General features: G+C 32.5%; 1 protein-coding gene across 1 annotated transcript in view; it reads left to right on the forward strand.

The window, feature by feature from the left end:
* The window catches only part of LOC150107686 (complement C2-like), a 65,269-nt gene that overhangs the window by 29,994 nt on the left and 10,624 nt on the right, over positions 1–24,651 (forward strand). Inside the window, exons 3-5 of the mRNA XM_090391465.1 lie at positions 7,501–7,674; positions 18,999–19,079; positions 20,480–20,641. Of these exons, the coding sequence (XP_090247591.1) occupies positions 7,501–7,674; positions 18,999–19,079; positions 20,480–20,641 (417 nt within the window). The remainder of the gene's footprint in view (positions 1–7,500; positions 7,675–18,998; positions 19,080–20,479; positions 20,642–24,651) is intronic.

The following is a 24,651-nucleotide window of genomic DNA, read 5'->3' on the forward strand; positions in this document are numbered from 1 at the left end:
CCACAACTTTATATCTTAATGCAATTCTGTTTAATTATTTTAAAAAAACCACAACTGTGAAATTAATGCCAGGACAGGAAAAAAAAAAGGTGTTGAAAACGAAAATCCATGTATTGATTATTTTAGAAATTGTCTAATGCTACCTATTGACATTATTTGAGTTATCTGAAAACAAATCGTTCACATAATCGAAAATCCGAACTGTTAGAATTTGGTTATTTTTACAGAGAGTGAGAGAATGAATTCGAGCCACAGAGATAAAGTTTGTACCATAATGTCACAAAGTAAGATAAACGCACATCAACATCAATCCACCAGCATGCGAAAACATGTCTGTGAGTCACCTGCGCGAAAGTTTCATTTGGAAGGAACGGTCAGGTTAAAGGGTCAGGTAAACAGTACTATAAAGAAAAACAATCGAGTCGAGTGTCTTTTCAGTTACTGCAATTCGTTCATCCTGTGCAGCTATCGTATTGTGTTGTGTTGTGGTGTTTAGGTCCAGTAAAGTAAAATAATGAGTGAACCACAAAAGTCTTTGAAATTTTCTTTCTTCAGGAAAATAGTGTAAACTAAATATTGTGAAATATTTGTAGGTAATTACAAGTTTCGATTTTTTTTTTCGTTGTAAGTAATATTTCAGCAAAATAAAATAAGCATTTGTAAAACTTAAATGAACAAAGATGTGTGTTGCTGTTGTGTTTTCCACAGTGAAATTTTTACTCAGTTATTCAGTTTAGAATTTGATAATAAAATCCATAACTTTATACCTTAATGCAATTCTGTTTAATTATTGTAAAAAATCACTAATGTGAAATTAATGCAAGGACCATGGGAAACCTGATATCCTGTAATTAAGTATTTAGAAATTTGTCTAATGCTACCTATTGACATTTTTTTTTTTTTTTGAGTTATCTGTAAACATTTCGTTCGCATACTCGAACATCCTACCTGTTAGAATTTGGTGATTTTACAGAAAGAAAGCAGATAATTTTACCCAAAACATAACTTAAACTCTTAAAGTTTAGTATAGAAAAAAGGTTTATACTCTCCAGATAACACAAATACAAATTTTACCTTTCCCAACACAAAGTAAGATAAAAATTTGGTTATTTTACAGAGTGCAGATATTTTAACTCATCACGTTACCAAACTCTTAAAAAAGCTTGATGTAAAAAAGAAAAGAAGGTACATTTTTCTTTTCTTTTAAGATATTTGTACATGATAAAAGTTTAAAAACATATCACTGCCAGTCGAAACTTTTTTTTCAAAACTTGACAACACATATTTGTAGTTTGGTGAATAAAGTACAAATGAACTGAAAAGTGACAATTTTGTTACTACATCTGTAGATACCGTCACCAGACTAGAAAAACAATCGTACCAAATTCAAACAATACGTCTGTTAGAATTTGGTTATTTACAGAGAGACAACTGATATTTTAGTCTATCACGTTACTTAAACTCTAAAAAAGTTTATTGTAGAAAATAAAAATGATATTGTAGCATGCAGATAACAAATGAATCAACATGTATATATCAAATAATAATCGCCTTTGGAAGAGAAAAATCAAAATCATTAACAAACTTAATACCCATACCCGTTCTTCATTTAAATGATACCAAATGATGAAAACAAAATGGGTATGAATTTCCAAACTTTGAAAAGCTGATGAATTTCTTGCTTGCTGTGATCATAAATAGTTATTTGAATGTAAACATTTTATTTTTCTTGCGAGTCGAAACTTATTTCAAAACTTTACCACCCGTACATTCTAGTAATGGGGAAATTAAAAACAGAGACCATACCAAATAACGGATTTGTAGTTTTGTGAATAAAGTAAAAATGAAGTGATAAGTGACAATTTGTTACTACATCTGAAGTAGATACCTTCACCAGACTAGAAAAACAGTCGTACCAAATTCTAACAATACGACTGTTAGAATTTGATTATTTTACAGAGACAAACAGCTGATATTTTACCCAATCACGTTACTTAAACTCGAAAAACGTTTGTTGTAGAAAATAAAAAGGTATCGTAGTGTGTAGATAATAAGGAATCAGCATGAATGTATCAAAAAAAAAATTACAGCCAATGGAAGAGAAAAATAAATAACATTAACAAACCTTATAGCCAGAACCGTTCTTCATTTAAATGATACCAAATGATGAAAACAATATGGGTAGGAATTTAAAACTTTGAAAAGGTGATGAATTTCTTGTTTGCTGTGATTCCAAAATAGTTATTTGAAGGTAAACTTTTTTTTTTTTTTCTTTACAATTTTCTTTCTTTCTTTCTGAGCTAATATTTATTTGAAATAAGAATACATAATTATTTATTTGTGTTGGAAAGAATATCTAATATAATAATTGTGTTAAAATATATAAATATCCCTACTGAGAAAAAAAAAACAGTCGGACTGAGAGGACAACAGTCAAAATACAAATTTAAGTAAGACCACAACATTTTTTTTTTCTCCTTGTAAAATTTAATACCACAAACTAGATTTTTGTTATTTTATTTTATTTATTTATTTATTTTGACTCAGTGAGTTAAAAGTCTTATTTGTTCATGCAAGCCCTCAAATATATCAAGAAACTGTCAACTCTTGGAAGCAAAAAAAAAAAAAATCGAGTATTATTTTAATAACCAGAATTTTAGTGCAGAAGATTTCACCTGAAATTACAATACTGCTAGAATTTGGTTATTTTACAGAGCCATTAGATATTTTAAACCAACACGTTACTACACACACACACTAGTTTTCACCTAGGTACAACAAGTTGGCGACCGGATAAGAGATATATCTTTAAGATACGACATAGTGAGAAATCTACAGTGTTGGAAAATAAATTCACATTTTATTTATTCGTTAATTTTGCTCTGTTATTCTGTTAGAATATGTAATTAAACTGATTTTTAAAAGTAAAATACAGAAAATAGCCATTCAATTTGAAAAAAAAAAAATAATAATTTCACTTGTCAGAATTCCATACCTTAACAGCACTCGGAATTCGAAACAGGAAATTACACTTACCCTAAACAAAAAGGCGCATAGAGTTTCCCACCAAGCTTAGGAAACATAGCATGAGCAACTGTGGGAAGGAATTAAACAGAGAACGAACCAATCGGATAGTAATCTAAATTAAATATTCAACTAAGTCTCATATACTTTATATATTTATTAATTCTGCTCAGTTATTCTGTTAGAATATGACCTGTAAAAGTAAAATACAGAAAATAACGAATCAATTGAAAAAAAAAATAATAAAAATTTCACTTCTCTGAATTCCATACTCTAACAGCAATCGGAATTCGAAACCGGAAATAACACTTACCCTAAACAAAACAGCGCATAGACTTTCCCAAGTGGGAAAGAATTAATACAGACAACCAATCGGATACTACTCTAAATTAAAATTAAATGTAAGCATTAATTTACAACACCAATGAATTCCGACGGTAACGAAGAATGAATAATTTTAGGATATGTGTTATTCAAACATCTTGATACTAAGTCCTTAGTCATATGTAATTATTTGAGAAATATCCAAACTTGAGAAAATGCTACCTTTTGAACAATACGGATGTGACTCATGTTATCCCCTTTGAAGAAATCTGCTCGCTGGAGGATATTGCAAATGACGAAACCACAGCATCTACGGTCTGTAATCCAAAAGGACAAAGTAACTAGTTCAGGTTACAGTATTTACAGAAATTTCATTCTTTGTGGTTTTTGTGTTTGTGTTGTGTTGTGGATATAAAATTGAACTATTTTGGAATATTCGTATTTAGAAGAGTCATCTGGAAAACTGTAAGTACTTTTTTAACTTAAACATAACTGATCGCATGTTGTTTGGTAAGCGTAATTCTAATACTGAATAGTATTTTTTTTTTCCCATAAGAATAATCAAAAGGTATATATATTAGAGTATCAACATGGATACATTAGCGATTTTTTATATCTAATATGTATATGTGTGTGTGTGTGTGTATGTGTGTTTAAGGACAGGTTTTTTAAGTATATAATTAATTATTCAGAAAAACTCGAAACACGAGCGCCATCACGACTTTCTCTGAGAATTCCCACACTTTAACAGGAAAGAAATACCCAAAATGTATTGGAAAATTAGTACAACCATCTATAGAAGAAAAAAAAAACTGTATGTTTGTGTGACATAGAATATAGTTAAATTAAATTATCATTCCAAATTCAATAACAACAAACATTCGCGTCACGATTCCTTATCTTATCTTGATCTTGATCTGGTCAGAAGTGTCCACCAATGACAACACGATTACTTATCCACTAATATTTCCCTTTCCATTCAAAACAATAACGTCACTTATTTACAACTAACAAATGACGTCACTTATCTACATCTGAAAACAACACACACCCACGACACGATTCCTTATCTTATCTTGATCTTGATCTTGTCAGAAGTGAGCAACAATCACGACACGATTTCTTATCCACTAATATCATCCTTTCCATTCAAAACAACAACGTCACTTATTTACAAATAACAAATGACGACATTTATTTACAAATAACAAATGACGTCACTTTTCTACATCTGAAAACAACACACAACACGTCACGATTCCTTATCTTATCTTGATCTTCATCTTGTCAGAATTGCACCACCAATCACAACACGAATCCTTATCTCTACCATCACCCATAATCCCATACTGGAACCAAAACACAAGAGCTGAAGCCAGTGACACAGTTGCCCACACGAAAATTCCAAACATTCCACACCCATGAAGCCATGCACACAATGACGTCATCAACCAATCATGTCACGATTCCTTATCTTATCTTGATCTTGATCTTGTCAGAACCGTCATCCCTACTACTTACATAGTCTCCGAGAGTTCGAAGCTCCACGACATAAAAATTAGATCACGACTCCAACCAATAGGGGACAACACAAGTACACCAAAGACAGAAACACCTAACGGACATGACATACCATCCACTTCCACCCAATAGTTCCGAAGACGACGGTTGTCGAAATGACTCACACCCGTCACTCCCACTCCTGACTTTTCCCCTTAAATCCCTCCCCCCCCCCCAAAAAAAGATTTCTATCTTCAGATACTTCTCTCACCCCCCTCTCCCAAACGCTCTCTACCCACCCTTAATAATAATAATAATATTATACATATATTAAAAAAAACCGGGTTTTTTCAAATAATTCTCCCACATTATTTTACCCCATTCCTTTCCCCATCAAAACACACCCCTTCCTTTTAACAGCTTAACAGCATACGAAGGCACATCGCTGTTAAGGAGACAGAAAACAACATCCAAAAAAGGGATGTCCAAAACTTCTCCTATTTTTATTCTTCATATATTAGTTTTACAACACTTCAGTAATCCCCTAGATTTTTGGGTAAAGAGCCAATGGCATTGTAAAAAAAGGGCACTCCTAAACGAAAGCAGGCTATATTAGCCATTAAAATAATAGTTTATTTTTTAGAGGAGTAACATGGGAATTTTCCCAGAAACAATACCTATGAAATAATTTAATTTAAAAATTGTCCTTTTAGAAAACTGAATTAAAATATTTTTCAAATTTATTTATTTATATTTTTTTTATAGCAACGTGGTGATCAAATTGAAAATCCTTTCAAGGTCTATTGTCTTTTTTTGCAGCTCTTAAACTTATTTGGCTTTGCCAATCATTTCTCTCGAGTATGATTGAATTAAAAGATCCATGGATTCTACAACAAATGGTTGGCACCTTGCAAATGACTCTGTCCATTTTGTAAAATTTAAAGAAAATTTCTCGAAAATAAGCATAGTTAAATGTATATTTTATTTTGTTCTTATTTTAACACAGACTATAAGATCATGAAACATTATGCAAAAAGATCAAGTAAGAAAACATTTTATTCTTTTTATTTTTTTATAGTTTGAGATAAAATAATTAAACCAGCAGTTTAATATATAAAGTTGGAGTGCCTCTGTAGTTTATGTTTGCTTCCACAGCTTTAGACCCCAAATAAAGACTATTATATTATATATACGGCCATTTTAGAGGAACTATTTTCTAGACTTTTCTCCTGTGGTTCTAATGTTAGTCGATCTTTGGCAGAGGCAAGTAGGGTTTCCCTTTTGAAAACTGAGATTTTTGACTCCTCAGATCAAAAAATATCGACCATTGTTTCAGACATAATATATACCTAAGTTTAAGATCACGAGATGGCAGCACTTGCCCACCTTAATACCATCTTCCCTGAAAACCCTTGACTTCTTGATAGCTTAAGCTCACTATCAGTGATGACTTAAGGGTGAAGCTGACACTGATCTTAAAAAAAAAAGAAAAGAAGAAAAGAAAAGAGAAGAGAAAAAAGTTCGGTTGGGGTAAATGATTTCTTTCCTTCTTTCGGGAATGAAAAGTGTTAGAGGATTTATTTTCATGTAATAGAAACCACCTGATTGCTCTCAAAACTTGCAGTAGAAAATTTATTTATTTTATGTAACAGAAACAACTAATCTAATACTTCGATGCTCAGTGTTTGAGGTTTTGAGGTCTATTTTAAGTCATTTGTCCTTAATTATTTGCTTAAAAATACTATTTGGAAATAGTTTTTTTTTTTTAGATTATTTTACAAATATACCTTCAAGAGTCAAAATAATTATTTTTCGCACAAGAAAGAATCGTTACGCACATTAATCGTTAATTGTGGCTCTGTCGTCGGACTGCCTTCGCCTTTCAGTCGGTTTAAAAGATGAACAAATTTATGCGATAGATGCTGCCATCTAGTGACTGAAATGTCGAATGTTGGCATTTAGTTTAATGCCAGCATTCGACCTTTCTGTATTTATTAAAAAAAGAAAACACTTTGCTCAGTATGTGGGCTCAGCAATGATAATAAATGAATAATTTGTTAATTTTTTGATTGTCGATACAAATAAATCTAAAAAAAAATACTAAAATTTTAGAGCAGTTTCTTTATATTATCACAATTTATGGAAACTGTTTGAATCATTAGTCTATACCAGTGATAGCGAACCTTTTTACCCAGGTTTTTTTTTTTTTATTTAAAATATTGACGTTGTTGATGTGCCACTTGCATACATGCATTATGCATGTAACTACATAATCATAGATGGTGACTTACACATATCATATTAGGCTATTTATTTAATAGGACATTGATATACAATCTATGAATTCATATTATACAATTAATTTAATACAATCTATGAATTCATATTATACAATTAATTTAATAAACTGAAATTATTGAAATTAATTTTTTCATCAGAATACCAATATTTTTCAACATCCAAGGTGTGTCACCTAAAACCCTCAAGTGTGTCAGTGCTGACACGCCTGTCATAGGTTCACCATCACTGGTCTATTATTATTCTTTTTTATATGATATAAAAATAAATTATTTATTATAAATTATAAAGAGGAACAAGTCCGAACGAAGTAGAAAGGGTGAATTTAGTTTCGTTTACTTTTCCTTCTTTCAGCGAATCGCTGCGATCCTCTCCCTGACATCCCCAATGCAGACAAATGGGGTGATGAGACCCACGTGGGCGCCACCGTGAAATATATTTGTCATACTGGTTATCGTATGAGTAGAGATGGAACCCGAACTTGTCTACGAACACTGGGCTGGAGCGGACTAACTCCAGCATGCTACGGTAGGAATTATAATGTCTGCAAATTTTTATTTATTTATTTATTATTTTAATTATTTTTTTTTTTAAATTCTACTGAAATTAAAAATAATAATTTTAAAATAATTTATAATAATACCCTGTCGTCATTTAAACAAAACCTATATTACACATTTGCTAGTTTTTCTTTTATTTTAAATTAAATTTTGCAGTGATTACAAATAATTGGAAGCACGTCTAAAAAGTTGGCATTCCTTAGTTGTCATTTGTCTTATCATTTGGACAAATAATTCTTCACTAAACTATAAGCCAATATGAAAAATATCTCTGAAATAGTATTTTGGCTTTCTCTGTCTTCTGCACGTATAGCTAACTCATACCTAGCTATCCACAAAGTTTATTCTTGATGGTTACTTTATTTTCTTGTGTGTGTGTGTGTGTGTGTGTGTGTGTGTGTGTGTGTGTGTGTGTGTGTGTGTGTGTGTGTGTGTGTGTGTGTGTGTGTGTGTGTCTGTGTGTGTGTGTGTGTGTGTGTGTGTGTGTGTGTGTGTGTGTGTGTGTGTGTGTGTGTGTGTGTGTGTGTGTGTGTGTGTGTGTGTGTGTGTGTGTGTGTGTGTGTGTGTGTGTGTGTGTGTGTGTGTGTGTGTGTGTGTGTGTGTGTGTGTGTGTGTGTGTGTGCGTGCGTGTGCTTTTTGTCAACTTCATGTGCATTGGGGCATGAAAACTGCCACTTCCATCCGAGACCGAATTGTATCAGTTGGTGGATACATTATAAAAATTATTTCATTCTTTACATACCAGAACAGGAGTTAAACTTTTTTTTTTTTTGGCATATACAACAATTGGTTCCTTTTTTTTTAATGAATATTTTCTAAATTGCTGCATTTTAAATCACATTTATGTAAATCACTATATCATTACAGTGACTACAACAAATTCCTCAGTTTTTCATTTCTTTGAGTTGCACTAGACAACTGGCATAAATTAAATGGTATCACCCACTCTTCAGATCTTTAGTTTAACTTAATTATATAGTTATATAGTTATATAGATTAATTATATAGATCAATGCGTTATCCATTTTAAACCATTCATTTGTATTCGAAATAAAAAATCTACCGTAGAAGTCACACTATTTCACACAATAATATATAGTGTTAGGGTTAGGAATCACGAGATGGCGGAAGTTGTCTGCCATACACTCTTCCCCAGATGATGTTTAGAATCACTGATAGTCTTGAACCCGCTATCTGCGATTGGTAAAGGGTAGATTTTGATTGCCCTCACTTTCCAAAAACGTTAGTAACGGCTAAATGGCTTCGCATATCCTCCTATGAGGAATAAAAGGAATCAGCAGATTTTGTTTATTTTTATTTTATTCACCTGTATTTTTAGCTGATGAAGCTTTAAAACTTGTCGATAATAGGACACGCTCATACGAGGATTTTGCAAGAGCCATTTCAAGCTAATCAGCTTCTGAACGAGACTGTTAGCAACATATTTTATGTACATTATGGCCATAAATAAGGGAAACTAGTTTACCTTTGTGAAAAAGATATTATTAACGACTAAGTTAGTCCTATATAAAAAGACCTATGAAGCCTTTATTGTATTCAGATCATTAAAGGCATGTACTCACCAAACACTAATTTTTTTTATTATTCAAACTGCGTGATATCTTAATATTGCTTACTATGAAGTTTTTCACACTGTAGTGTAAAGCATTCAATGCTTTTACCACCTTCTGCTGTTATATGACATGTTGTTTTGTTTTTCCAGCATCGGTTTAGAATGATTGCACGCAAACAGTGGCCTTGAAGTTGAAGTACGACCTCTCTCTTTCTCTCTCTCTCTCTCTCTCTTTCTAAGCTTCTTAGACCTGAGAGAGAGAGAGAGAGAGAGAGAGAGAGAGAGAGAGAGAGAGATTTAATACAAAAATACAGCCTTTTTGCATTTATGATTCATAGGTGTCCATAAATCTTTTAAATATTGTTTCAAGATAAAACTCTTCGCCAAAAGAAAATAGTAAACATGCTTAAGTATATTTAATCTGACGAAGTACTTGACACAGACCTTCAGAGGCAAAACAGCACTTTCAACTTAGGAAGTAAAAAAACCAAACCCTGATATTTATGGATCAAACCTTCAGTTGTTGAGGACTCAATTCAAAACAATGCAGATGGATACTTTGATATTAGTCACGTACCTATGAGCCGTTGCCTAGGTAACAACAACTTATATCTGTTTTTATTAGAATCCCCCCCCCTCTCTGAATCGATGTTATGTATTCTTGAAGAGTTATAACAATCACGACATAACCATTAGAATTTCAAAACTTTACCTTATTTGATCTTTACGAAAACTTCGAATAGCGATTAAAATGCATCTTAACAGGATCCTTGTATTAATAATAACGAATCCAGAAAAATCATACTTGGTATTTTTTGCCTGCATATGTAGTCTTTATGTGATTATGTTTGATACCGGATAGAGCTAAGGTAATTGAGTCAAATAAGACTACCAAAAATAATAAATAAATAAATACTAATTGCACGGTTATTGAAAAACGAAGTACAAGAAACAAACAATAAAATATAGTATAATGTCTAGATATCTCATATGAAAGAATCACAACGTAAGTAAAGAAAGAAAGATAAGATTACACAAAAGATTAATCAGACCAGTACTAACATATGCAGCAAAATCACGTGCAGCAACTACAAAAATTAGATAAATTATTTATACCAGTGAGATGAAACAATATTACACAAAATTCACAACTCACAAATCAGAGAAAATTGTAAAATGCAATCAATAATGATCTGACTCGAAAAAGGGAAAGACGAACGAAAAAATCATATAGAAAGAATGCAGGATAACAGATGGACCAAGATATTAAAGAACTGGACATCAAAGAGAAATAGAGCAAGATTGAGGAGGAGTTGGCAGGATAGTCTTGAAACAGCTGCCTTACAAGCAACTAGGCTTAATATTGATAGAAGAAGAATATGGTTATAGTTCGCCCACCGTTTGCAGGTCCCTGCTTCGCGTCTTTCCAAGAATAGTCGATTCATGCTGAAGGGGAGAAAGAAATGAAGGACGTCAGAATTGGTCGCCAACACGCAAAATCACGTGCTTTATAGGTAAAATTTTCCAACTGTTATACAAGCAACATAGTTAACTACAATAATCATAAAAGAGAAGTTAATTTTCCGACCGGTAATCATAAACAACTCATCCCACTATACGGACTGATTACCCTATTATCGGAATGGATTCTCCTTTTTCTGAGATGCGCAGAAGTGTCGAGGGACCTCAAATCGGTGGGCGAACTATACTGAGGAATACAGGGGCGGCTCGTGCATAGGTACTGCGGCATCCCCAATTTTTCTCGATATATAAATATATTTATTCATTTATTTATATTTGCTTGTAATATTTAATTTTATCATCAAGAATCCTATACAATTCTCTTATTTTATATAAAAAATAATAAAAAATCCATCTTGTAGCACTTAGGAGGGCGAAGGACGCTAGCAGCACTGTATTTACCACAGTGTCATATTGCTACGCGCGCAAGCATATGCACGTCATATTGAGATGCGCGCTATTAGCGTAATGCGGCACTGTCCGTCGCGCAGTTCCACTGTTGTTTATATGCAGTTTGCACCAGTACTAGAGTGTTCGTAGTGTTTATCGTGTTTACTTCGTATCTTTAAATATTTGGACATTACAATTAAAGGATTTAATTGTAATGTCCAAAATTTATAAATCCATTCCTTTTTATTTTATTTTTAAGTAATTTTGAATTATACTAAACTGTATAATTTTATCGATAATATACAATATTTTTTCATGTTTAATATTTTTTTTCATTTTTACTGTAATTTTGATATTTTATCCAAACATGTATACACTGTACTCACAGTGTGTGTGTGTGTGTGTGTGTGTGTGTATTTCGAAAGTTGCAGCATCCCCACGATTTCAAGCCACGAGCCGCTACTGGAGGAATATAAGATAGGTTTGTTCAAAGAGAAAAAAAATCTTAAAGATGCATTAATTTAAAGATATCTAAAGTGTAACTGATATCTTGTTACATTTTAGCTGTCAAACGCTAAGTACATAAACAAATCATTTTGCCAAAGATCAATTATTACCTAGCAAGTGTTAAATAAGTCCTAATCAATTGGATTTTTTGTTTCGGATGCTCGAAAAATTGTAGATTCGTAATATTTTGTATAAATGGACGTTAAAAACATTGTCACTCGATAAGGTAGCAAATTATTAAGATTCGCTTTTCTTGTGAATTAACCTCACTGTATTCTGTACCTGAAACTATAGTATTTGTTAATTCGATACTTTACAGTCAACAATTACATAAAAAAAAAACGAATTAATGTTATTTCCATCGACAATTTTACTTGCCTTAGTATTATTGAGATGATACTTTCTTTTTTTTTTTTATAAAAAGTAACACCTGCTGACTTCACTATTTCACTTATCAAGAAATAATCAACTCCTTGACGCTAAACGTTTTCTCTCACAGACAGCACTAATACATTCAAAGTCATAACACTGACAATCCTGTAATACAAGCACAGTTGTTCTTAAACTCAGATTTTATAACCTTCCGGATCTTATTTGCCTCAAATATCTTTTAAGGAGCTTATGATAAGAATAATATTGCAGTTAGTTCATGTACCATAAGAACATGGCAAAGTTTAGGGGTAAGGATTATATCTCGCACTTCATATATTGATTGTTTTTTCTCCTGAATCACTATGCAAATAACAATTTGTCCTTACCGCACTCTTTTATCAAACTTGCTGCAGCAATTACGTATTTTAAATAAGGAAAAAAAAAAAAATTTCAAATAAACACTTAACGCGAAATCCTACATTCAAAGACGATCAATACATTATTATCTCGTTCCTAATAAATACACTACTCTTCGTTGGACTTAGTTCGATTACAAGGACAGTATTCAGTCAACAGAAACAGGTTTCTTAACTTGCAGCATTGTAGCTCGAGGCTCCTTAAGAAATCTTTTACATGTCGAAAGCCGTTGAAAAACAACAAACATTCGAAGTAATCTCGCGATTTGAATAAGTGATAACTCATTGGCAATTCCAAACAATTTGCATAACGTCTGCTGTTTCTCAGGAATGCTGACAGATTAAAAATTAAGCAATTTTTCCCCGAGCTATGAAGGATTGAGAAGAAACCTTCTGATTGAAGTTAAGCAAAGAAAAACGTCTAAATTCTATCATGGAAAGAAAACGCTACATTGACAAGTGTAAAGTAATTCAGGAGACCCTTTTTTTTTATCCAAGTGCCTCAAGAGGATCGTAAATTTCTGTCACGAAGACAGTCCTTCCCCCCCCCCCCCGTCTTTCTTCCCCTTCTGTCACAGCAAGCACATTCACTTGGGCCTAGTTTTCAGCCCCACGGCTCTAAGATAAATCTGCACTGCTTGTAACTTTCAGAACATGCTTCTTGTTATTGGTACATTCGATAAATAATTTATTATTACCCCTCTGGGTGATTTTGTCGTATAGAATTGTAAGTTTCTTTTTGCAACACATTCTTACTGATATTGAAACTATACGTAGAAATTCCAAGTCATCATTTCGTAGTTGACAATATTTCGGGACAGTTTTTATGTTTAGGAAGAAATGGAAAGAAGCAAATAGATCTGTTCAGTGAAATTTATGAAAATAAAATATGAGTGTTGTAATGATTCTAACCCTTCGAAACAATAAAAAAAAATTCGATAAAATAAATTAAAATCTCCATACATATCGCACGAATATGTGCTGCCATCTACTGACAATAAAAGAAAATACGAGTTTCAGACTATATCCTTCTATTGAGTGAAAATAAGCTCATTCCCCCTCCCCTCCTTTTTTTTTTTTCCAACAGATAATTCGAATCATTGCTTTAGTAAATAAAATGAAATCATCCATAGAATCAATATGATTTCGAAGTTCTTATTTAATAATGTTAATTTTTCATTTCTCCTTTGTTTTAAATTTTTGTAATTAATTTTGTGACACTGCTCAGATCATTTGTGTTCAGTGTATTAAAACAATTATTTTATTCATAAAATATTATAGATGCATAATACACACTCGCGAATGACAAATATCATTTATTACACTAACGTAACTTCAAATTCAAGTAGCGTATTTTTTATTGAATTCAAATAAATTATTGATGTTGAGATCGGTGTAGATTTTAACTTCTTTAATTACTTTGAAGTTTTATAGTGTTTGTTACCCAGTTGTCAGTTTCGTCTTTACATTTTTTTATAAAGCTGTCAATTTTATTATAACTTTTGTATAAAGTTGTGAATTTTATCTTAATATTTTTTTAATAAAGTTTATCTTAACATTTTCATTTATAAAGTTGTCAATTTTATCTTAACATTTTTTTATAAAGCTGTCCATCGTCATCCAAATCAATAAATTTGTTAATTGTTAATTTCATCACGTTTTTTTTTTATTATTATTATTTTTTTTTTTATTATAAATCATGATAATTTCTGTATTGTATGCCTTTTTTAAAGCATAAATCTACAGATAATATAATAAAGACAAGCGCAATATAATATTTTCCTAAAGGAATTGAATACAAATCTCCTAAATGCCAGACAGTTTCAGTGTTGAATTATAAAATTTATAATTATCTTTAGTATACACTTTAATCTAGTAACTTCATTAATAATTTTCTTGGTAGAAACAGCGCTACCGGCAATCTCAAGTTGAGTTAAACTTTTAAATATGTAGTATCTGTTGGTAAACGCTATTTTATAAACAATGAATTTCGACATTCCACGCGTGCGCACATCACTGCAACAAATATAGCGTTTTCAGTTAACTTAGTTTTCCCTGCAGTCTCTTTGCATTGTACAGAATTAATTGCATAACTATATCAATAAAAGAATAAGAATAAATAAAATTTATTTTTACGTCAAATATGAAAAGAATTTTCTTTAACATCTCGATAATCATAACTGAGGACGTGGATGATTTCTTTTTCTTTACAAATTATGATTCGTTAAGGGATCAAGAACTACAATTATTAGAATTAGAAAAATAAGTAAATATCTTCAAGATTTTCTTATTAGCAATACGAAGTGTGATCAAAAGTTACTAAGGGCATCGACCGCTAGATGTAGGTAGAATAAAATCCGCTAAATTATCTAGTTTATTTCTAGTTGTAGCTTCCGTTATTGCGAATAAATTCGTTGTAAAGCGGAATCGCGTGCTATGCATGCTTTTTACGACTCGATCGATAAATAAACAAAAATGGCAGAATTTCAAAAACAGCGCGTATGCATCTGATTTTAAAAAAATAAATAAAATAAAATGTGCACACAGAAATCTCGAGATGTTAAAGCTTATTTTAAGAGACGAAACCATGACAAGTAGGGCTTAGATATCGATTCTGGCTTTCCCAAGAAAGATGCGATTCATTAAAATAACATCACCATGACCTTCCCGTAACTATTCAGAGAGGACCGGAGTTATCTTAAAGCAGGAATACATCATATGTAGGATCAACATGATAAACTTGGTTAGCATGAGTATACTTGGTTAGCAACGATGTTCATGTAGGCCTCACCATTTTCTCTACTGATATGAGGAGTGACTACTATGGAGCGACAGAAAAACATTCCTGTCATCACCTCGCATGATGGATTCATGGAATTGTTGGCATATCTTTGCTCTTCGATCTGCACGAAACAATAGGAACTTGGATGTATCGCTCCACTTGACTTCTAGTCTTCTAGTGTCCGTTGCTGATATTCTTTCCCTCATCGGAGCGTTGTCGTTTGTTTTTGTTACTTAGAAATAGTATGCTCAAGGATTTAGTTAACTCTTTGTCTACCCCTTGCATCAAACATCTGTTTGATAAAAGGGGTAGACAGTTACATGCTTGACGTTGAAGTTTTCTGTTTGTCATACCATTCACGGCACTATCTGAGACACTGCTGCACGTGGTCTACCTAGCAAGCCAGAGGATTCTGAGATACTCGCACCAATTGATCTTGACTTATAAGTGCTTTGTCCGCCGAAAGTGTAACTGCCTATGTTTTACTTTAATTGTTTGTCATTTGCATTTTTGTATTTATATTTATATTTTACGTATTTGTACTGATTTATGTGTGTTTATATGTTTAAGCCATACGATAAATAAAATAACATGGATATTTTTTCCACTGAGTATGTGTGGGGTGCACATACATTTTCATATCATACTATCATAATTTTGCATCACAATATGACGAATTCTTTCTTAAACAGACAAGTTCAAAATAGTCCTTATAAGGACTGGCTGAAAGGGGCGAAGCAAGAATGCTTTTCATATTCCCCGTTATCTGTAGAGGACAGTGTAGGGATAAGGTGTTATTGAGCTATTAAAGCTCTGATCATGGCAGGAGGGTAACAGCAATAGCCGAGCCTCAGTTAGAACTTCATTGGTTACAGCATTGCCATCCATTACCCTCCAAGAGTATTGGATTGAATGAATCAATCACCGACTATGTAAGTAAAGGTGAAATCTCAAAAATACGGACGATCTCTAGGCCACTCCATAGTGGGCGAAAGACCGTCCTAATCTCAGCGTTGGTTCCACTCAGTGACGGGCTCCCCGACCACTGAGCAGAACCGCTCAAATTCCGAGGAAAATAATTCACCGACAAAGCCCCTCAGCGGGCCGTACCGGAGAACACCCTCCCCGTGGACTCAAAGTGCTCCCTTAAGGCAAAACCTTAAGAGAGCGAACTCAAAAACTCATCGCCCAAGAGGATAACAGCAAAAGCCGAACCTCAGTTAAACTTCATTGGTACAGCATTGCATTGTTGCCATCCGTTACCCCCAAGGGCATTAACGAACCAATCGACCGCATCTCACGGTCGATTGATTCGTTCTCATTCAAGTTCAAAATATTAATCCTTATAAGGACTGGCTTAAAGGGGCGAAGCAGAATGCTTTTCATATTCCCCGTTATCTGTAGAGGACAGTGTAGGGATAAGGTGTTATTGAGCTATTAAAGCTCTGATAATGGCAGGAGGGTAACAGCAATAGCCGAGCCTCAGTTAGAACTTCATTGGCTACAGCATTGCCATCCATTACCCTCCAAGAGTATTGGATTGGATGAATCAATCACCGCATCTCACGGTCGATTGATTTCCCATTCAGTTCAAAATAAAATTCCGAGTCTTAAATTTAACTTTTCTGTATATTAAAATTATAATGGTGTATTTCATATATTCTAATTAAAAGTATTTTTTTAGGAAGAAAAGAGAGTTTACTTAAAATTTAACATAATATTATGATATAAAATAAATTATATTACTTTTTTCAATTTTTTCTTAAAATAAGAATAAAAAATAATTATTAATTTTCTTTAATTCATAAATCGTGTTTATGATTATTGCAAATATAATTAGACATTTATTCAAGTAATAGGCTGGACACAAGAACTGTATATCTGAAGTACAGGGGAGAGGGTATGGCTTTTTTTTTTTTCTTAAAATAAGAATAAAAAGTAATTATTAATTTTTTTTACTTGCGATGTAAAAACCGTTTCATATTCTTATGAAACTTTGGCTGGTTACGAGTGAACTTAATTATATATATATAATTAATACGATCATTAAGACAATCTTTCTTCTTTTCGCGCACATTTAAGTTCATTCTAGCTCAGGAATTTTTATTTCCCAAAAAATCGCCCATAAGTTTATCGCTATGTACACGTTAAAGCAAGCATCTCCTTCATTTTCCAGTCATGAAATTCAACACATGCGCACGCACACGCACACATATACAGCATGTAAACATCATCCTTGTCACAGATTCGGGCAAATGCGTAGCGATAAAAGATGAAAGAAACTCTGAAGTTATTCGCATTGATCTTCAGGACTGCATTGTAGTATGGAGTGAGACAGTAATGCTACATTACACACATCGTGGTTTTTCTTGTCTTTAACAGAGAATAAATCTGAGTTTTTTTTGTTTTTTTTCCTGTTTTTTACTTCTCCCTCCCAACTTTAAAAAATCCTCCTGTTACGGGAAGCGCCCGAAGAAAGTCTCCATCGATCTTAACTTCCGCTAGCATGGTCGTGCTGCAAAAGGGAGTGATCTTTTCGACTTTTATCTCTGCTCGGAAAGTCTGTATCCACCTGATCGGCAAATCCTTCCAACTTTTAATAATGTGCGTTCCAAAAGCTCTTTTATTTATTTGAGACAGGAACAAGTGATCTGTAACCACGGAGTTCTTGGAACCTCCACATAACATGTAATATAAAACCGCAGGATATTTGAAATTCTACCGAACTTCGTATTGCGAGCGGCCATCACAGTTTCCTCGACGTTCTACGTTGTCATAGCTTTTTCCATTCTTAACATTATTTGTCCTTGTATGTCCTGAAGGTTTTTTACATAAGTGGAAAGAATATTTTTCTCGCTAGCATCCGAAGAAAACAGAATTTCTAATAGTAAACGCATTTCGTAGGAAGTATAGCTTTCCTTTCTTCTACCTGATTTGCGGTGATGAATCAGAACCGAAATTTGAAATCTTATTCTAGTGAAGAAGCTCTTAAACTGTTTGGAGGCTGTTCCTCCCAAGTGGAAGAAATATATGAAGTGTTACGGTGGCTTGTTTTATTTATTTTATTTTTTCTGGGAGAATATTAAAACGATAAATGTTAAAAATAGTTTTCAGCTATCACACGTAACAATGCAAAACATACGATAAAGTTAATTTCATCAAAAAAAAAACAAAAAAAAAACAGCTCATCCACCAATCAATTTCTTTGCGTTGATCCGTTAATTTCTCATCGAACCATAGACAATTGTAAATGCTGTGTACGCTAAGGATATTAATATAATATAGCTAGCGGTTGTATTCCTTGAGGCATTCCAAAGATTTCTCTAAATCTTTCCATGGCTGTATTCAAAGATTTGTAATGCTATGAGATTCGCTCTACATCGAGAATGGCTGGAATCTTATTGGTGATTGCGTATTCATTGATGAGTCTTCAAGTGATGAAAAAGTTGAGTAGTAATGACCTTTTTCATTGATAAGAGACTTTATTTATCTTTATATTTTAAGCAACCGAGAATCTGTTGTTCCTACAATAATCAGTTGTCTTTTTTTTAACTTCGTTTCTTTTTCAAAAGTCCGTGTGCTATAAACAGGAGTAAAATGTCCTTATGTGCGATTCGGTTCACTGATCATGTGTATGTCTTTTTTGCGATTAATTGTTATTGTAATGTGCTTCAGTAAAGTGATAAATTATTTTCTACTTTACATTTAACCCATTTCCGTTATTTACACAGATAGAAATCAGCTACTTTTGAGCACGGCCACCAGATTCGAGAAGGATTTCGTAGAAGAAGTGGGAGACTTCTCCGAAGATAGTAAGTATATGGAATATGTCTGCAAAAAATTCTATTCTATATATTCTATATATAATAGAGGAATAGTTTGTTACGTATCATCATTATTAATGTAAACACAAAATAACCAATGGTTGTATTTATAGTTTTCTTTTTATAGTATAATACAGTTGACCCTTGAACAACGCGTGGGGGAGCCTACACCCCCCCGCATTGTTCGAAAATCCACGTATAACTTTTGACTCCCCAAACACTTAACTGCTAACATCCTACTGTTGACCGGAAGTTTTTCTGATAACATAAACAATCGATTAACACATATTTGGTATGTATGTATTATATACTGTATTTTTACAATAAAGTAAGCTAGAGAAAAGAAAATGTTATTAAAGAAAATCATAAGGAAGTGAAAACACATGGACAGTACTGTACTGTATTTATCGATACCGTAAGTTTACCTCATCTGTTTACAAGATGAATCACATGTCTGTCAGTACCTGCATCAATATTGTCTTAATAGATACAAAACATCGTAGATGTTATTATACGTTTACTAACACTAGAGATCAAAAATGAAAAGATAATGGGAAACAGAAATTATTCATGATGTGATTGCTTTTTGGTAGCCTAGTGCAATCGATACGATTGCTTCGAGGTAGCCTAGACTATACACTAACGAATGAATATTTACAAAATTTTTATTTCATGCTAATTACTTAATTTAACTCATTAATTACAGTTAATTTTATGCAGTTATGATTTACCACGGCATCTTTACGTTTGTTTACATTTCTCTCGACTGCAAATGGCCATGTCTGTAAGTGTTTGTGTGCGTAAGTTTTGATAAATTTTACCTTTTTATAACAGATTTGTTCATATTTTATGGTAGTCAATGGTACAGTAGACTAGAATCTACATATATTTTATGCATTCATAACATACCTTACTTTTTCTTATTTTTTTTTCGATATTTCTAAGCTACGCGGTTCGTCTGTGAGTTTTTTAAATTGTCTTAAATCTCCAAAAATTTTTCCAATATATTTATTCAGAAAAAAACAAACAAACAAAAAAAAAAACATGTATAAGTGGATCCCGCAGTTCAAACCCGCGTTCTTCAAGGGTCAACTGTATATCAATAAAAATTTGAGATTTTTACTAAATCATTACTAAATTTTCATGATTAAAATTAAAGAAATATCGCTTTGGTTTTCTTTATATTATTTGAGTGTACATTTTATCGCTAGTATTTGAAAAACCAAAGCCAGATATTCTTTAGTAAAAACTTAAAGAAACTCGACTTTTGTTATGAACTGAATTGCAACCAACTTAAATTCCAAACACACCCGTGACTATTAGCATAAATTCATTATTATTATTTATTTATTTTTCTTTCCTAAGAATTATTATTTACTCTTTCACAGGTCGAACCCGTATTCTGGACACCGACTCCATCAGAATGGGACTGGAGTTATTATTCCTTATCGATACCTCTAGCAGCATCGATCCAGTTGATTTCAAACACAGTATTGAATTTCTTAAATTTCTCTTAGATAAAATGGGAGTCAAGAACGGAGACAATTTCCGTAAGTTAGTAACAATTTCTGAGTTTTCTAGAGGTTTCTATGAAGATCATTACCATGCAATTTAATGCAATAGAAAGTTACTATTCAATGGATCCCTTTCCAAAAACGTCTGAATTTCTTTATTAGCTAAATATAAAAAAATAAGATATTTATATGAGAACAATACCTCGACTTTTTTTTTTTTTTTTTACTATTGTTCTTCGTAGATAGATTCTTAGTTGCCCATTCGTATGATATCTTTGGCCGTCTTAACTCTCGATAACACTTTTCTTATTTCCTTCTGGGACATTGTTATCTCTTACGACATCCCTTCATCTCGGTACTGACCAAAGAATCTGTAAAGAAATATCCGAAAGCTTCTGGCTATGCTCTAGTTAACCGCAAAAGCCGTCCTAATACTAATGACTAAGGATTGTAATTAGTAATTTTAATTAACTTTTTATTAGTTCATCATTCTTTCCTATTCAAAAAGAAATTACAATTTTATCGTTTTTAGTTTAGTTGCTAATTTTCTATTAAAGTTAAAAATAATCCTGAAAGAAGTATTTTTAATTCACTGGTTGAATTTCTACGTATCAGTTATATTTGAAAATAGGAAGTATTTTTTCAGGCGGAGAAATAGTTTTCTATCTGTCGAGGAAAGGACCGATTTAGTGAGCTTGATTTGAGTGAAGGGAAACACGTCAAGTTAACACTTCAAAGAAAAAGTCGAATCAGGTTGTTTGCATGCACTTACCACATTATCGATTTTACTACGTTTCCTCCGGAGCTGTTTATGGAACGCGATAGTCATGTAAATTGCATTCAAGTAACCCAATTTTACGTCTTTTGTAACTCTTAGAGAGAAATAACAACTTTATCGACGAACTTTACGTAACAACTGGCGTCGGAACACAATGAAAATCTTTGCCATTTCAACAAATGGTGTTTTCACAAATAGCTTCGGTACAACCTGTAGCGAGAGTTTTCAATGGTGATTGTCTCGTTAATCTAAAAAATATGCAAAACTTAAATTTATATTAATAAAAAATAAATTAATATATAATTTTCTGTGTTATTTATAAAATTATTCGAAATATTTTTTCAAATTTTAGTTTAATTTTAAAATTTAAAGGATAAATCTAAAACGTACATTTTTTACCATATTGAATTTTACATAATAATTATAGAAGTTTATGACATTTATAGATTGATTTAATTATAGATTGATTTCATTAAAGTAAGTTCAATCTTAACTGTAAACTTGGACAAATATATGCTGATTAAATTATATTTTTTAAACCAAAAAGATATTATCAACTTAATTTTTAATTTAAATAATAAAAAAATAATTTATCATATACGCTAGTTTTGTAATAAAGGCACTTTTCACCTATTGGTGATGATATTCTTCGAACAAACTTTAGTATTGTTAGCTTCTTTATTATTGTAGGGTTTGGAAGAGATTCAAAACAGAGGCATTGTTTTTTCTCTCCCTTTTTTATTCTTACTTTTTTTGGGTATGCTGCAAGAATAAAATAGTGGTCCATTGACCGCCTTCTCGCTTCGAAAGAGCAAGAAGTTTTATGGACATCACACATGGATATTTAGCCATCTCAGGTCCTTCGAGATTCCCAGTGTAAGCAGAAAGAGTGGCAACTCAGTTGTGAGCATGACCGGGAAAAAAATAAACGGACATAAAACAAACACCACGACACTTTCTCCTAAGAAATTACCAATGAATTTTAGATAGAATAAAGTAGTTTGAAAAATATTCCTTTTTGGTTCGAAAAATTTTTTTTTTTTTTGATTTTTCACAAATGTTTCTAAATATTTTTTTTTTTTTAATATTACGATAAAAAGAAGTGCATTTTTTGTTTGTTTGTTTTCTGTTAGGACAAATTTATCTCTTTTAACAAATAGTTGAATGTGCTTTGAAATACAAACAACTGCGATTTTAAATAGTTAGTGGAATTTGTAGCACAAAGAGACTTTTTATTCCATAAGTGCACGTTGAAATCGTCATTCAAAATCATTACAAAAAAATAAATAAAAGATAACGAGAAGTATAAAGATGAAAAGGAACACATAAAAATAAACGCAACAATACTATTAAATAAATAAATGGCAGTAATAATATGCTTTTAATGATCAAGGATTTTGCCATTTGTTCTCTGAATTCTGACATCGTGTCACTCGCTTGGCTAAATTTCTGTATTCCAGACTTATTGAATAATTTTATGAAATGCACAAAGAATGGGTCTTTCTTCTTTTTCTTCTTCGCCTTTCAGTAGTTTCGAAGATATGTCAATTCCTACTATTTTGTTTGTTTTAAAGTTCTGAATATCTCTTTTTACTTTTTCTTGCTTTTTTTTTCCCCCGGTTAAAATAATCACTTTTCTGTATAATAAAAATAATTCCTTCTAGGTTTCGGATGAATTCTACTATGGTTTTGAATAAGTTTTTATTATATTAAGTTTTTCATTGTCAATTATATGTATTCACTAGCCTTTTATTCACAACGGGAATAGATAGAATTCCTTTATCCCTAATTGACTTTTGGAAATCGGCAAGTAGACAAAATCTACGAGTAGTCACCAGCAATTGAGTTCAGTGGCTACTGATGATTTCAAAAATAAGAGGAGGGAGAAAGTAATACTTCATTCATATGTTTCTCAAATATATCTGGTATATATGTGAAATAGATTATTATTCAGAATTCTTAGTTAAATACCTGAGTTTCCCAGAATGAACACTCTACTCATCTGCGCCATAGGCCGACAGAGTACTAGCTGAAAAAAAAAAAAAAAAAAAAAAAAAAAAAAAAAAATCCATCAAACGATGACTAGAATCGACACTTATAGCCTTCTTATATCTTCTGGTGGTCCACCGCTATGAAAGTCGAAGTTACCAGATGACTCAAAGTACCCTGATATATATTTCATCCTCATATTAAATAACCCAATTTTTAACGCAAAATGCCTACTTATAGTTTGATATTCATTTCTTAGTCCTACTTTTGAATGGTATACTTTATTTCGTCCCCCCCCGCCCTTAATACACATTTCTGTTTAACAAATTTTATTTCTTTTAATTACAATGATATATTTTCCAGTAACCACTAAATGAAATTTTAAACTCCATAGAATGGGAGCGGTATGCTATTCACTTGCCCAAAAGGCAAATGAATAGCATACCGCATGAACAGGTCAATGGGCCTAATACGTTAAGCGTATGAAGAACATAAGATCGGGACATCAAAATTATTATGATTTCAATCTTCCGCTTATAGATTAAAGTTCAACCAGGATGGAAACGCAATGTTATGAAACCTATGCACTTTTTTAATGCGTCATCCACATTAAAAGGTATAAGGGTATTTTGTTTTTGTACTTTTTATAATATACATAATTTTACATAATGGTCTCTAAATCCTTCTTTAATCATGGAAGTTTTTTCAAGTCACTTCAGACTGCAATAATAGACCATTGTTCTTAGCCTGAAATGAAATTTATCTCCACCTTCCAAACGCAATCCTAAATATCCATGCCCACTGTGGGACTTGAATCCACGACCTGTTGGTCGGAGAGCAAGTCCACTAACCGCTTGGCCAACCAGGCTCTTACCATTATTGTATGAATTACCGAATTTGTATTATGCAAAAGAAACACTAGTATGAAATTAGGAAAAAAAAAAAATCAGCTAACGCCTTTTTATTCCCGTATACGGGGAGTACGCGAGGCCATTTAGCCCTATCTAACTTTTGGAGATTGAGTGGGCAGTTCAATCTCCACTGGTACCAATCAGAGATAGATGGCCCAAGGCTATCACTAATTAAGTGGTACACAGTGAAGAGAAGCGGCTCAAATGTGCCGCCATCTCGTGGACCCTAACCCTAACACAATATATTTAATGTCTGAAATAATGTGGGTTCTACGGTCGATTTTCTTGAGTTTACGGGACGAAAAACCCGCTTGCCCGTGCCAGAGATCGACTAACTCGGGAGCCGGTCGAAAAAAGGCTTAGAAAAA

The sequence above is a fragment of the Typopeltis vanoorti genome, chromosome 4, assembly GCF_054136105.1.
Source record: "Typopeltis vanoorti isolate ZY-2024b chromosome 4, IOZ_Tvanoo_1.0, whole genome shotgun sequence".
In the NCBI taxonomy this organism is placed as follows: domain Eukaryota; kingdom Metazoa; phylum Arthropoda; class Arachnida; order Uropygi; family Thelyphonidae; genus Typopeltis; species Typopeltis vanoorti.